Source organism: Nelumbo lutea, chromosome 5 (assembly GCF_056320005.1).
Source record: "Nelumbo lutea isolate HS-2025 chromosome 5, American lotus-T2T, whole genome shotgun sequence".
NCBI lineage: Eukaryota > Viridiplantae > Streptophyta > Magnoliopsida > Proteales > Nelumbonaceae > Nelumbo > Nelumbo lutea.
In genome coordinates this window covers 18,635,983-18,652,407 of record NC_142688.1, presented here as the reverse complement: position 1 = coordinate 18,652,407, position 16,425 = coordinate 18,635,983, and the positions used below count along the sequence as shown (strand labels likewise).

At 35.5% G+C, this 16,425-nt stretch overlaps 1 protein-coding gene across 1 annotated transcript in view; it reads left to right on the top strand.

Annotated features, from left to right (window-relative positions):
* The first annotated feature begins 7,943 nt into the window (after nt 1-7,943).
* The window catches only part of LOC148850727 (symplekin), a 60,344-nt gene continuing 51,862 nt past the window's right edge, over nt 7,944-16,425 (top strand). The window contains exons 1-2 of the mRNA XM_088946133.1: nt 7,944-8,363; nt 10,731-10,890. Of these exons, the coding sequence (XP_088802259.1) occupies nt 8,161-8,363; nt 10,731-10,890 (363 nt within the window). The 5' untranslated portion in view covers nt 7,944-8,160. The remainder of the gene's footprint in view (nt 8,364-10,730; nt 10,891-16,425) is intronic.

Sequence of the window (16,425 nt, the reverse complement as noted above, 5' to 3'; positions counted from 1 at the left end):
GGAAAGAGATGAAAAAAATAGCAATTTACCCAGTACAGTGGGTGTTGCAAAAGAATGGGAAAATAAGAAACATCATTTATCTGGGCAAATCAAACAAAAAAAGAACATGGGTAAATGTGATTCCGAAAAAGAACATAGCCTTAGAAAACAATTTGGCCTTTAAATAATTAGGCCAAGAACTAGCTTAAGATGGGACCCGCCAGAGGGCTTTAAGTCTATAGAGTTTACACAGATCCTCTAGACTTCTTAGACAAAGGTCTCCTTTTAAAGATTTGTAGGCATTAGGCCAAGATACCTAGTACTAGTAGTGTTTGCTTTCCTCCTCATAACCCGTCCAAAGAAAATGTCTAATTTTCTTCTCAAAGGTTCTCATAATACTTTTGGGAATGCCAAAATCCATAAGTAGATATGTAGAGGCATAAAATAAAGGGCATGCTTTAGTAGAATAATTAGAGCTCCAGCTGAGAGAAAATTTTCCTTCGGAGATTCAAATTTATAATAATTTTTCTTAAGGCTACGTTTGGGAATGATGCAAATGGAGTGTCAATCCCGGTTCAGGGTAAATTTGCACTCTAGTTCATTTTTGCCTGTGTTTGGCAACATTAGATTTATGCATTGAAAAATGAGAGATCAATGCATATTTACATTGATAATAAGATGTAAAAGTACATCAATCAAAATGAAGTAAATTTGCATTCAAGTGGGTTTTTGATAAAAAATATATATATATATATATACATATGCTTTATTGTAATTCATGTTTGCATCCATTACAGTTTAAAGTTTGTTTCGTAAGAAGGTAAATTTGTCAGTGCAAGACTAACCCAATTTTACAATTTATATGAACCGTTTTATACTCTACATATTTGCATTCACACTTATTCGTATTGTTTCCAAACACAGCCTAACAAATCATCAAACATATAATGTCTTGCATTGCCTTTATGAATTAGAACACCCAAATATCTACAAGGAAGTGATTGTTTGCTAAAAAACAAAGCCATCCAAATCATTTTACATCAAGTATTTGACCAAACCTAGCTTCATAACCACCACATTCAATTCACTCTATTTAAGTCTTGTTTTTTTTTTAATAAATGAAAAAATATATATACACAAAAAAATAAAACATTACAAAACGAATAATCTATCCAAGCAATAGGGGTGCAAATGGATCGTATCATGATCCAATCCTATATATATATATATATATTATTTATATTGCATTTTTTTCAATTTATTGTATTGTTTTTTTATAAAATGTATATATATGATGAAAATAGTTAAAAATGTGCTCGTATTTTTTGTTTTTCTTTATTCAAATTGTTATATTTTAATTTTAATTAAATTGGAATGGATCATATACAAATATATAACTTCCTCATTGGATTCATATTCAAATCCATATTTATGAGATGCAATCAGATCTGTTGTTAATAGTATTCGGTCATATTCGAATATACCTTTATTCAAATTCGATCAAATATGTTTGTATCCATACCAAGTAGGTAGGCTTGTCAATGATATCCAAAACTTCACAACTCAATCCAATTATCACATATTTGGATGAGATATTTATATAATAATATTTGGATTTTGCAATCTAAATCCGATTAATAATAATAAATATAAATTATATAAACAAAAAAAAAACATAAAAGTTTATAACAATTTGGATATATTATTACTATCATTATCATCATTTATATTGACACATGCAAAGCATGTGCATGCTTATTAGTATGTATATATATAATGTATAATATATTAAATAAATTATATATATATAGAGAGAGAGACTATGCATATAATATTTAATATATATTATACATAAATATTTATTTTTTATTTATTATAATCAGGTCTATTGGGTGAGACCCGATTGTCCCAAGAACCGATTAGTTTGGTTCCGGGTCCAAAAAAAATACAGACCTTATCGGGTTTGGGTCCTCAACATTTCATATTGGGTCGGTTCTGACCCATACCCGACCCTTTACAGCCCTAGTCATAGCTTAGAGTAATCAGTGTCCCTCGTGATCGTACCTTATTGTGCTTGAAGAGAAAACTAGATCTTACCTTACTTCATCCTTTGAGATCAATCCTCACTTTTTTTTGCCTTGTGAATATATGTTGGTTTTTCAATGTATTCTAGTGTATAAATTTATATATAAAAAAAAAGTGTTTTAGTGTAGAAGATTTAACGGTACATTAATTAAAGTTGTAATTAATGATTTTAATAGTATGGTAACCTATATTTTTAAATCAACCCATAAACGAAACCACTTTTCATCTAGGTAGAAGGTAAGTAGTTCAACCATCTCAGTCAAATGAGTAAACCCATGATACTAAAATTAAACAATAAAAATTTTAAAATATACAAATATATTAAAATATAAAAAACAAAGATAATCTGTAAAAAAATTAGGCTAGTCTATATTGTTATATATTTGTCATATATTGAACATAAGTATGATGTTATTCTTCTAGATTAAATAGAAATATACTAAAAGGAAAAAAAAATAAGTATATACAATAGAAACACCCAAATAGAGCAAACAAACACCCAAGCCATACAATGACAACCAAAAAAAAAAGTATGATAATATAAAATTTAAAATGACATAAGATGAAAACCATTTTTTCTATCTATGTGGTGGGTCAACAATTTAACCATTAACTCTTTAAAAATAAAAAATACAAAAGAAAATCTATAGAACAATTTTGGGCACATCCCTAATATTATATATTAATTACATTAAACAAAAATAAGTATGATAAACAATATTTGCTTTTATTAACGGTGAAAATGAAATACAAAATTCAATTGTCTTGGTCAAATGGGTCAGCCAATAATGTAATAATTACACAATAAAAATACACAAAGTTTTAGAAGATATATAAAAATGTAGAAAATTTTGGCATATCTTTGATATTATATTCTCAAGGTATTGAAAAAAAAATGTAATAAATAAGAATCAATTTTATCAATGCTGGAAATGGAATACAAAAATTAGGAAAAAAATATAATTGAAGTATAATTCATGATCCCATTAATCGGGTCAAGGTCATTAACCATCGGATAGGCCCAATGTTCTAAAGATCGATTGCAATTGCATTCCCCTCACAAATAAATAAGTTAACTTGTGATATCATAAAATAATTAATGAAGCATAAAGTATAAAAAGTATAAACTTATAGAAAATTTAATAATGTATTTAATATTATATATTCTTCATATCTATGGTGCCAAAACAGTATGAAACTAGAGTTGTGACCACCATCCCCAATAAATTTTGATGGATACTACATGATTGGTGGCATACAAGCAAACCAATGAGTAACTCCAATAGGGGAAAATGAGATGAAGTAGATTACTGAAATTGTTTGGTCAAGTGCATAGAAAACCATATATAACATTTTTTCGAGAAAAAAAAAACAATTTAATGTTAAAGGGGATAAAATTTGAAAATGGATATGGCACTAAATAGAATTGAATGCTGAAAGATGATTCATGTAGTCGATACCATATAATTGGGAAAATGATAAACATTGACCATGTGATTGGTTGTCACTTCTATGGTACCAGCTGAACTATGCTTTGATTACTTATCATTGTGCACACTTACTAGTAATAATTGAAGTGTTGAATTGAATGTCTTTTCTTTTTCTGTTAAAATAATTATCGAAACTTCCGATAAGATGGCAGCCAGCCCAACTTTCAAGTTCAACTTCAGCTATTGGAGGAGGTAATAACACTACTTATTTGCCAAGGTCAATTAGAAAATGAATGAGAGTGAGAGAGGAAACAATTGTAGAGGGGTTACGCATGGATTTGGTGAGTGAGTTGTTCAATTCTTAGAATCACATGGGTCATTCAATTATTTCACAAGTATACAATAAATATAAAAAAATACAAATGGTATATGAAAATACATAGATAGAATTTGTAGAGATCTTTTTTTTATGCATCTATCTAATATCATATATTTATCATACTAAAAAATGCAGGTATCATAAATAAAAATAATAATATTTCATGTGAAAAGTGAACTTCAGGCATGTACATACGAAACATGCATTGGCTAGGGGTGATTATGAGCCGGGCCAGGCTGGGCTTGATACTTATGCCAGGGGATCTAGTCCAGGCTTGAGTCCCAAGCCTAATATATAACCCTGGGCCTAATTTCAACTTTCAGGCCTATGATTTCAAATATATTATAAGAATAAAAATATAAAATAATATATTTTATTTTTTATAATCATCATCCAAGCCTTACCCCAACTATAAACTATATTTTGTTTTGTTATAATACCCATTTTAAATGCCTTCACTCGAGGTCAAATGTTAGATTTAAAAGTTCAAAATTATGATATATATATATATATATATATATATATATATATAAAATTAGATTTTTAAAATAATGATACTTCTTTACCAGGCCCGAAAATTTCCAGTCTGATGTGGGACCACCACGACTCAGTCAAATCTGAACACAAAGCCATAGCCCTGGCCTGGAAGTTTTGGGGTGGGATGAAAATGATTACAAACAGTGTACAAGAAGTCTTACAGCTGGTCCCAAACCCAAATAAAGGGTAAGGGTTACGTCAAAGTGGTAACCAATACCAATATTTGTTTTTTCCAATTTTTTCATGTTTGAACAGCAGAATGGAGAGACATAATTCATGTAGCCAACTCCATATAGTTTGGACAAGGCTTATGTGACGAGAATGCTGAATTATATGAATGAATTTGTCATCATGTCCTAATTCGTTTTTTTGGGGGTAAATCTCTTAAAGTATTCCTGAATTTTTTAACAATTGGCTAGATCCTTCCTGATGTTAGTGTCCATTAGTGTTCCATCATAAGGGAAATGAATGAAGCCTTGGGGTGTGTCAATTGATCTATGAACTATTGGGGATGCCCTTAGGTGATAACCCGAAGAAAGAAAGTTTTTTGGAGCCCTATAATTGATATGGTTCAAAAGAAGATAGCCACTTGGAAGAATAACTATAATATCTCTAGGTGGCAAAATCACATTGATTAAATCTACATTGACAAGTTTGCATGTGCATTACTTGTGAGTTTTTAGAATCCCACTGAAAATAATTAGAGTATTGGAAAAGTTGACGAGAAACTTCTTGTGAGAATCAGGGGATGAAAAGAATAATTATATGGTAAATTGGGATTTGGCCTCTAAAAGTAGGGCTGGTGGAGGGTTAGGACTAAGTAATATTCGGAAGAAAAATGAGGTTTTGTTGGGAAAATGGCTGTGGAGGTTGGAAGGTGAGAGGGGGAAGCCGTGGACTAGAGTTATATTCAGTATTTTATGGTCAAGTAGATGATGAATTGGATACAAGATTTTTGGCAAGGCCAATTGGAGATTCTCCTTGTAAATCTATTCATGACATTCTATATTCCTTTATACAACATATCAAGTATGGTCTTTGTTTTGGAAATTAGGTATAATTTTGGGAGCATATACGAGCGGGTGATTTACCTTTGAAATACCAATTTCCTTATTCTTTTATCACTTTCCCGACATAAGGGAAAGTTTGTGTCTAGTTTTCTAGTTCATTCTCAATCCAACATTGGGTTTGATTGGGATATGGGGTTTAGGAGATGGCTAAGGGATTCGGGAACTGAAGATGTAATGAATTTGATTCAAAAACTAAATGGGGTGGTGTTGGATCCTTCTAAGAGGGATAGGAGACTGTGGACTCTCTAACTCCTTATGAGACCTTCTTTTATGCTTCCTTCTTTAATCCCCTTTTGCATTCTATGATTAATTTTGCCCAAAATTTTCCATATAAGGAAGTTTGGGGTGAGCCGTTTGTTGGGAAGTCTTATTGAAAAGATAAAATACATGTGATTTACTCCAAAGGAAAATGTCTTATTGATGCTTATCTCCTTGTTGGTGCATTCTTTGTAAAGCTAATGGTGAAAACTCCTACCACTTATTAATTTCTTACCCTTTTGCTTTTGTTATTTGGGATTGATTTCTTTATCTTCTTGGTTACAAGTGGACCCCCTCGATCAAAAATCCAAAGCTTGTTTAGCTCATCGTTCCTTATACGGCCAAAGAGAATGAGAAGGATTATGTGAAAATGCGTGCAGGCTGCTATTTGCAGGACTCTATGGGACGAAAGGAATTCCAATTTTTTTCCATAAAAAAAAAAGGAACAAAGTAAATAAGGTATTATTGAGGCCATAAGAGTTAGGGTGGCTAACTCTGCATCAGCTTGGTTTTCCACTGCTCCAGTGTGGTTACCTCCTAGCAATTGATTTATAAAGCTAAGTTTTGATGGAATAGTGAAAGTTAAGTCAAGACCTTTAGGTGTAGGGGTGTCTTTCAATGACGAGGAGGGGAAGGTGATAGAAATGTATTTGTGCTCCATTGGGGTTGGGGTTGGGGACTCTTTTAAAGCTGAGAATCTGATATATACTGTTCTGGATGATATTAGAAAGAGTACTGAATATACAAAAGTTAATTATTGAAGGGAACTCAATGGTGGTGTTAAGCCAGTTACAAAGGGGAAGCGGTTTTTGGAAGTTTGTTAATAAAATAATGGAAATCAAACGGCTAATTAGGGGGATGGACTAAATGGTGTGTTTGCAAGTGCTTTGACAAATCAGGGGTGGGAAATTGATTGATTGTACTAGGCTGTATTATGAAATTTTATTTTTAACCATCTCGGGATTGCTTTACCCAATTCTTATGAATTTAATGAAATTCCGTTATTGGTGTATATAATTTGGATACCCAAGATCCTTGACATATTCATTTTTGAAACACCGTTTGTGATATCCGATCATATATTCAAACCAGATTGGATCTCTGATACGTGTTGGTGGGTCTGATTCTGTTATACCCTTGCAAAGAACACCATACTACAAAATCTTAATTTCAATTTTTCATTTTGACAATTGACAATTTAAATGAGTGTGATGGGCAACATAGTACTTTCCATATTTATTTTTAACACATACTAATAACATAGGAGGATTTAATTAATTGTCTAAAATATCAGGGATATTTCAATGCATTTTTTTTTATAATAAAAATAGGGGGGGGGGGGAGCAATATTAAAGTGAAGGTTGACTAGCAAATCATTGTGGACGATTCCACATGCTATGTGTCTCAATTATGTATTATATAAAACTAGTTTAAAGGACACATGCTATGTGTATTAGCAAAAATATAAGCTTACATTATCTAAATCAAAATTGACTTTTATGGCAAGTATCAGTTTAATATATCATTGCAATAGTTTGGATTTAACTTTTATGACGCATATAAATATAAAATCCAAGGCAAGTATCTGTTTTATATAATATAGATAAATTATAATTCGCCACTTTATACTTTGGACTAGTGACACTTAGCCTTACAAATTTCATATGCAATAGAATAAGTCAACCTTTAGCACTCTATCATTAAATACTTGTAAAACCCTATATTGTCCTTATATAATTTTATGAATATATTTTATAGACATTGATAAAATGCAAAAAATAGGGAAGTAAAAGAAAATTAGAATTTGTAAAAAATACAGAAAATACAATAATACACATCAAATAGAAAAGTAGAGAAAAATACAATAGACTAATATAAGAAAATACAAAAAAAATGCAAGATATATCATGCTTTATCAATTAACGTACATATTTTTGTTATTTTGGTATTTCAGGTGGATCTTTGTTGCAAATGGAAGTTAGTATGGACTATGGAGGGAGGTAAGTGTTACTGTCCCCAAAGTAAAAGGTGAAAATTTGTCACTTAATAAACTTTCAAATGGAGGGCGCGTCATGCGTATACGGCGCATTTTAGTGTCCCCCGATAAACGAAGAAGGCAAGAATCTGAGAAAGGAAAAAACAAAAAAAAAAAAAAAAAAAAATTGGGCCCTCCGATAAATTTTTATGTTTGTGCACTCCACAATTGAATTTTATTGTCCAACGGAGTTGGGAGAAAGGAAGCGACGGAAGGAGGTTGAGGAATCAGTAGACGTCCTTCTATTTGGTATTCACAGTCCCCGCGCTTCGCAAAATTGTTGAATAAAAGCAAAAAAATAATTGAGTGTTCAAAACCCTAAGAGTACTGGGGAAAACCTACATAGTGTTCTTTGGCTTCTGAGGAATTATATGCGATAGCGCATACATGGCCGGAGCTTCCCGAGAGCAAGCGCTCTGTCTTCTCGGTGCCGCGAAGAACCACGGTGATTTGGCAGTAAAACTCTCGTCTTTGAAACAGGCGAAAGAGATTTTGTTATTCGGCGAACCGTCTTTTGCAGCAGAATTCTTCCCATACCTCGTTGAGCTTCAGACATCGCCCGAAAGCTTGGTTAGAAAATGCCTCCTCGAGTAAGTTCGTTGTTCTAAGCTACGTCCTTTTCTTCACTCTTGTAGTTCTCTTAGTGTTTGCCATAAATTTGCAACTTCCACCATCATCTTCATCATCACTATCACCTCTTCTCGCTTATCTGCTTCTCTCCCTCTCTCCGTCTATCTGTACACCTCTATGATTGAACTGTATAGGTTGCATTATATGTTTTTATCTTTCAATAAGACATTACATGTTTGTCGAGTTACGCATAATGAGGGAAAAAAAGCGGAAAAAATGGTTCAAGCAGGCGTCTTTGTGGTATATCCCACAATGGCTGCGAGGACTATTACAATAACAGGTGAAGGCGCGTTTAAAGGTCCTATATGAATATCGAAAACAATTTAAGGGCAAATACGAGGTGTTCTGGTAGTTGATTGATCCTATTGCAAGATGACTGTAGGGCATGGGCGGGGGCTAGGGCTAAACACATTGAGTGGCTTGGTGAGCATCAGCTTGCTGTTTTTTTTTTTTTTTTAATTGTACTAGCCCTCCACTCGATACATGACATTCTAGGTGGTTCTTTTGTGGAAATCAAAGCATTGTGCACATTGCTTGATCACTTAATAATACCTAATGCTCAGGGAAAGGCCTTATTTGAGAAATAAATGAGGTAAAGATTGAGGAGGGAATGAGGGAGTGAGAGGGGGGATGATATGGATAGTAAATAGGTAGGGAGAGATGAAAGATGCATAGGGATATAATAAGGTCTTGATTTCAATATGCAAGGTGCCAACCAGCGGGTTGGTAAGGGGATTTGTGTGGCTGAGGGGCATTCAGGGTGTGTGAGAGAGAGATATATTTTAAAGAAGGGAAGGAGGGTGTATATCGTAGGAGAGGAGGGAAGGGTGTCTTAAGGGGATAATGGGGAAATGGAAAATTCTACTCAGGAGATGGGTGTTCAAATTGTTGATTGAGAGGAGGGGGAGAAGAAGGTTAAATCTAGGAAAAGGTTGGAGGCTGAAATCCTTATGTCTTCAAGAATCAAGGTGGAAAAGACCTTGTAAAGAAGAGGGAAATTGGTGAACAAGAAGTTTGGGGGATAGGGAGTAGGGACTGTCGGAGATTCAATGAAGTGAAGAATTGTGAAGGACTTTCTGAGGAGAATTAAGCCATCAATGGTGTTGGCACATGAAACGAAATTGGAACTGGTTAATGATGTGTGGTTGAGGAGTATTTGGGGTTCCAGGAATAACAAATGTTTTTTTTAAACCATTGGTGGGTGCCTTGGGTGGTATTTTAGTTGCTTGGGAGGACAATCAAGTGGAGTGTGTGGATGAGCTATTAGGAAACTTGACAGTTACAACAAGGTTCAAAAACAAAGAAGAATGGTTTTGAGTGGCAGTTAACTAATGTCTACGCCTCTACGAACCCACTTCATGCCGACATAGGGAGAATTTGTGGATGTAATTGTATGGTGTCAGCAGAATGTGTGAAGGGGCTTCGTGCTTAGCCGGTGTCTTTAATGTCACTCAGTTCTGTGTGGAAAAGAATGTGGGGCCTTCTAGAGTCGCAGGAAGCATGAGATTGTTGATGAGTGTGCTTAGAGATATCCCGTTGCAGAATTCACAATTAACTTTGTCTAACTTACAAGAAAATTCTGTCCATTGTAAACTGGATAGGTTTTTTGTTACAACAGAATGGGAAAAACATTTTGATTCAATTGTGGAAGACCTTGATTAGCCAATCTCTGATCATTGGCTGTTATTGATGCAATTGGATGAGATGTCTTCTGGTCCTACACCATTCCAGTTCAAAGACATGTGGGTAAAACATTCTAAATTTAAGGAAATTATTGAGGATCGATGGAAGGAAGGTCATAAAGGGGGTTGGGCTCGTTTCCAATATATGCAAAAATTAAATGATCAAAGGAAAATTGTCGAAGACTTGGAATGCCCAAGCTTTTGGAAGAGTTAGAATAAACAGGTGGAATCGTTGAGGCAAAGGGATTAGAGAATGAAACTAAAGGCTGAATTTGTTGGAGGCAAAAATCCAGGTGTAAGTGGCTAACGGAGGGGGATGGGATCTGTAAGTGTTCCACTCTATAGAAAATAGGAGAAGAAAGAATAATAAAATCTCTAGGATTGTGGTGAATGGGGAGGAAACGCTGAATTAGGGTGGCATCGAATCCACTCTATTGCTGACTTCCCTTGCATATCTTTAGCATTTTTGGAGTACTGTAATCTTACATTTCTTTTTTTTTTTTTGTAAAATTATCAAATGCTGCTAATGTTCATAATTGCTCAAAACTCATATTAAGTATTTATTATTAGTTTTATGACATTTTTTCAATCAGTTACTTGATGATACATTTCATACTTGCTTCTACCATTTTGAATTGTTTTCAGGCTGATCGAAGAGCTTGGTTTGAAGGTGATGGAGCGTTCATCTGTAATGATGCCAATGCTATTGTCACTTTTAAAAGATGATGCATCTTCTGTTGCAAGACAATCTATTATTAGTGGTACAAATTTCTTTTGCAGCATCCTGGAAGAGATGACACTACAGGTCCTTCTCATAGAATAACGTATTCTTGTTATTTGGAATTTAGGCTTTATCTTTTATTTATTTGTTCATTCCTGTGACAGTAACCTTTTTTTGGTATTCTTTCTGTGACAATAACTAATAACTAGATTTCTGCCCTAAAGATTATATTTATGATTATAACATAAACATTCATCATTTTCCAATATTTCTTCATTTATTTATTTATCTATTATTTTTTTAACTTTAACTTTATCTTTTAACCATTTAATTTATTGTAAAAAGGAAGAAACTTTCTTTGTGGTGATATTTGTGATTAATTTATGCATGCCAATTAGTCTTGGACATTCTTCTTTTTGATAGGTAATGGTCAGAATTTATTGATGTTTGTGTTATTCAATGGTCTATTTTCCAACCAATATAAAAATGGTATATAAGGTGCCAAGTACCCCTGTTTTTGGGCTAGCCCCTGTTCTCTACCCTCCTTTTATCTCTTCAGATGTTAAGTCAGATGCAGGTTTGCCGAGTTCATCACGAGTCTGATTTGTGGACATTTGTTGATCCTTTGCCTAACTAAATTGTCTGTATGACATTGCCTGCCCGTCTTCTTCCTATGAGTAATTTCCTATGGGAAGTTGGAAATTCTAAGAAGGACCATTTAATCAATTTAGATTGTGTTTGCAAGAAAGAAAGAGGATGATGACTTGTGTGTGGGGAGTGTTAGGGAGAAGAACACCTCTTTAGCTTTGCAAAATGCTGTGGTGTTTCCTTGTGGAAGATCTAACTTTATGGCATTCCATTACCAAAAGCAAACACAACATGAATAAAAATGCCTGGGACTTGCGACCTGCCTATGGAGTAACTCTTTGAGTCTTTCTTTGCCCATGGGAAGCAATCATTTCTTCTTTCCCCTTTTTGTTAGGTGTATTAGGTATATGCCATCACTAGCTCTTCTTTAATGCTTATGTGCCAGTTCTGGTTGTTGTTTGGCTCAGGTCTCTCATCTCTAAGGACACCAGAGAGAAGGTGTTGTATTTCATATTGTTTTATAATTGATAAAGTACAAGTTATGTTACTTATAAAAAACAGGGTAATTTACAAACTGCCATCCTGTACTTAGGGGGTGGTGACACATAGCCCCTTGAACTTTGTTTTGCAACAAAGATTCCCTTTAATTTCTGGATTTCAGCACTTTGCCCCACTCCATTAACAGGGTTGACAGTGAAGGTAAAATAACTTAATTTCCCATTTGAGATTTGATGGGCTGAGAGGAAAAGCTATTGGATGACAGAAATGGGTGTGCTAGGCACAATATTTCTTTTGGATTGGATTACTGTGTTTCTAAGCCTCTGTTTGGGAGTGTTTATTTTTAATCTTATTTTGGGCTGGTACCACACCAATAAGCACTTATGTGCATTTGGGATATAAGCCCCAATAAATGCTTATGAAATAGGCCCGTTTTGAATAAGCACCCAAGGGTGCTTATTTTTAAGCATTTATTGAGAAAGCACTTATTGCTTTCTGATGTGTCTTGGTCCACCACGTAATTTTTGAAATACCTATACTACCCGAGTTTGAAAGAAGCAATTTTTCACCAAATGCTGGTAAGTGCTTATTTGAATAAGCACTTATTTTAACAATAAGCATTCCCAAACGAGGCCTAAACCCTTGCTAAAGAAGAAACAAAGTTCACCGTCAAGGTTTTGGAAGCATAGTACCTAGAGATAGTGTGAGTTAATCCCCATTTTTATCATTTAATAACTTTTTCTCTCAGCCCATCAAATCTCGAATGGGCAATTTTGCAATTTTACCTTCATTGTCAACCCCATTAGCAGATTAGTAGCTGGGTAGGGGGCAAAGTGCTGATAGTGTCTCTTACTCCCCTCTGAGTTTATCTCAGGATCTTGGGTTTAGAATAGGTTTTGAGAATTGAGAGACCAAGAAACTTATGATCTAATCTCCCATTTAGAGTTTTGTTTGATTGGTATGTTTGAACCTTAAATTCAGTGGGTGCTTTTTCATCCTCCTCCTTTGTTACAAATCTTGATGAGTCCATTCCCTCTCTCTTTCCTTTTTTGGTTAAGGCACTTTGGGATGGTCCTATGCCTCCAAAGATTAAAACTTTTTGATGGAGGCCATTTTGATGATTTTCAATGTAGGTGAATGCTCCAGTAAAGAGAAAAAACTTGGAAGATCTACCCTGATATGTGTGTCCCATGCCTAATAAGCAGTGAGAATGTTGACCGTATATTCCTCTCTCGTCTTTGCATAACATACTGGTTTTCTCCTCTATTTGGAGCTTACTGGGTTTCACTTTTGGTTCTCAGAGACTTATTTAAAAGCTCAATTTTGCCTTTGAGGACAATAAGAGGAAAATCGATGTGGAATTGCAATTAGGCAGGTTTTTGGTGTGAGAAGAATGGTAGTATCTTTAACAACAACAGCAGCAGATAAAGCATTATAGATGTAATGCCAGTGAAAGGGGCATGATTATCTCATCAGTTTGGGTTACAGAGCAGCCAATGTTTTGGCAGATGCCTTGGCAAAACAAAGGGCAGAAAGGGAGAACCTATTTTGGGGTGTAGGAGCAACACTTAACGTACCAAGAACTCAACAAAGATTATCAGAGAGGAATTTACAGGTGTCTTTGTGGGTTCTATGCTGAGTGGCAGTTGGTTCTCAATTGATGGTCAAGTGCTCACAAATTAAAGGAAATGGCTTATGGATGCACCAAAATGAATTAAAGAAGATTATGGTTAACTAGAGATATGAATTTGAGAGTTCAATGGGTCCAAAGGATGGCTAATAGCATGGATGATTACTCGGCAATACAAGGGATTGGAAGAAATCAAATGTTTTTGTAATTTTTTTTTTTGGTTTTGGAGATAAGTTGCTTTTATCTCTAACTGTATTCTAGTTATCTCATCTTTGATTAGTGAAAGTTACTGTTATTGATAAAACAAAGTGGCAGGTGGTTGCTGGGTTTACAGCAAACAAGACAAATTGCACAGGTTTGGGTGGTTCCTAAAACTGCAGTTGTCAAGTCCAATTTTGATGGATGTGCTTTGGGTAATTCTGGTCCATTAAGGATTGATGGGGTATTTAACGACCATGTTTTATTTATTTTTCTTGAGGTTTTTTGGCCAGTTGGGGAGGACAATTTGTTAAGGGCTGCATTGTTGGCACATCTCTAAAGATTAATAACTTTGATTGGTGCATGGCTCAATTTTTGTAAAGGGGCATGTCCTTAGTGAATAGGTGAAAGATGATGTATTGAAAAGACAGGTACCCCTATGCACCTCTGTACTGTAACAATGATAATTTTTTGTCTTTTCACAAGGGATGTGCCCTAATCAGTTCTTGGAGTCAAAACAAAAAACAAACTTACTCTTATGATTTGACTGGTTGAAGATGACTGTCATGTGGTGATAAATTGGATGTTCTTGGCAGTGGAGGGACCTTAGACTCTTAAATTCCTCACAAGGGAACCTAGAGAATTAGCTGCTTACTTTAATAACTAATGCCTTAGCTAATTCACTTGCACGGGAAGTGGTTGTAAACTTAGTTTTTGCTGGGGCATGGGGACTGGGGTTGATTAAATCCATCCTGTAGAAGATGAACTTCAGTTTCTTTCTACTGGGGCATGAAGGTGACTATTAAATGCAGATTATACTCATAAAAATATGCAGATTAGACAGACATTTTAAACTCAGTTACTGTTTATCTTTTTGATCTTTCTTGTCCAAGATTTCTGTACTCATTAGTTTGACAGTTTTATTATCATTTTGTTGGCAATTTATCACACTTTCTCTTTATGCCCTTCTTTAGGATGGTCCCCGGTTTTGAAGGGCCTTTAGTATGGAAGAGGAAGGGTCTGGAGCAAAAAGGAAATTTGAAGGGCCTTTGGAAAAAAACAGACTACTTATTTGGTCTTGGAGGGAGCAAGCTCGAATATCAAAAGAACATAAAAAATCAAATTCTCTCTGACAGGTATAATTTGGGAAGGCTGGGCATTAAAGTAGGTGAAGAGCTCGGTCGGGTTATAGGGGTGTTTGCTCTGAACCTGATGGACTGCTGAGGGACTTTAGTAACTCGTCGGATTGTCCTGACGAGTTAGCCTCTAAAAAAGATACTTGAGAGTCTTATATCAAATCTGATAACCCTCGGTTGGAAGCAAATCAGGGATCCCATCCAAAAGGTTCTTCTGTCTCTTTAGGTAGGTCGAGAAGTGACCAAGCTGTTGATATGACCTTGGTGTGGGGCAAGAAGGAAAATTGTTTCAAGGACGGTAAGAGGAGACTTTTAGGGCCTTTAAAACCTTTGCTGAAGAGAAACGGAGCAACAAAGAGATTTGTGGTAGAGGCTAGAGAAGAAAAGGAAAAGAGGTGGGTTTGGCTAATAGCCAGATTTGACAAAAGCGGTAAGAAGAGGATCATAAGTGGTCCTAGTAAGCTTATTGACGACGTTCTGCCTTCTGTGATTAACACTGCTGACCTCCTCTCTCTGGTCATTAAGGAGTCTGATGGAAAACATGTATCCCCAGAGTTCAGAGGACAACTTGCATCTCTGGAAGCCCAGTTTTGCTGCTTCCAGAGGTTGTGGCCCCTGCTGAGTCAGTGAGGTTGGAAGGGGAGGAGGAAAAGGATTGGGAAAGGAGTGCTGGTAATGGGGTTGGATTGGGAGTTGAGGGCGAGGCAGAGGGTAAAGAAATCCCTTGTGATGATGAACTCACTGGAGGGCAGGTTGAAGAAGGTCAGCATTATGAGAAGGTTGAAGCCAAAAGGTTGGGTGTTACTTTGGGTCGAAAAAGTAACCTTGAAGAGAAGGAAGAGGATCGGGCTAATGGGTTAATTAACAAGAAAATGCACAACTCAAGATCTCACAATATTGTTCATGTGACTAAAATATTTTCAAGGCTAAAGCTTGGTGTGGCAGGTGCATGACCTACAAAAAATTTCAAATGGGTGTGCAGAAGCAAAAGATGGAGAGGTAACAAGTTGACTGTCCCTGATCATAGGGGGGTGACTATGCCTGCTCAGCCTCCGTCTTCCACTATGTTGAACAGTTGAAGGATCATCAGGAAGGCAAGAGGAGCAACAGCTCTGATTCTACTGTGGTCCGGCCGCAGCAGAATTCTGATGCACTTGAAGAAGATTCCAGAGGCATGACATTACAGAATATAGTTGATAGAGAAGTCACGACTGGGAAAATTTTGGGCCTATTTTTATGGGGCGGTGAGGATTTTGCTAGGAAAGCTTTCGAGGAATTTGAAAGAAGAAAGGAAGAGAAAGAGAAAAACAAAGATATCTCACAAAGAAAAGGGGCATGGGACGAGGATTTTTCAACCCAAGAAGACATGCTCACAGATGAAGATTGATGCGGGTTCAGGAAAGGGAGATTTGTTTAGTGTTGGGTTTGTGACTTGTTTTTGGGGTTGTTGGAGTGTGCGTTTTCATTTTTCTTTTGGGTGTTTGGTCATGTTTCATTGGACGGGGATTTTTCAACCCAAGAAGACATGCTCACAGATGAAGATTGATGCGGGTTCAGGAAAGGGAGATT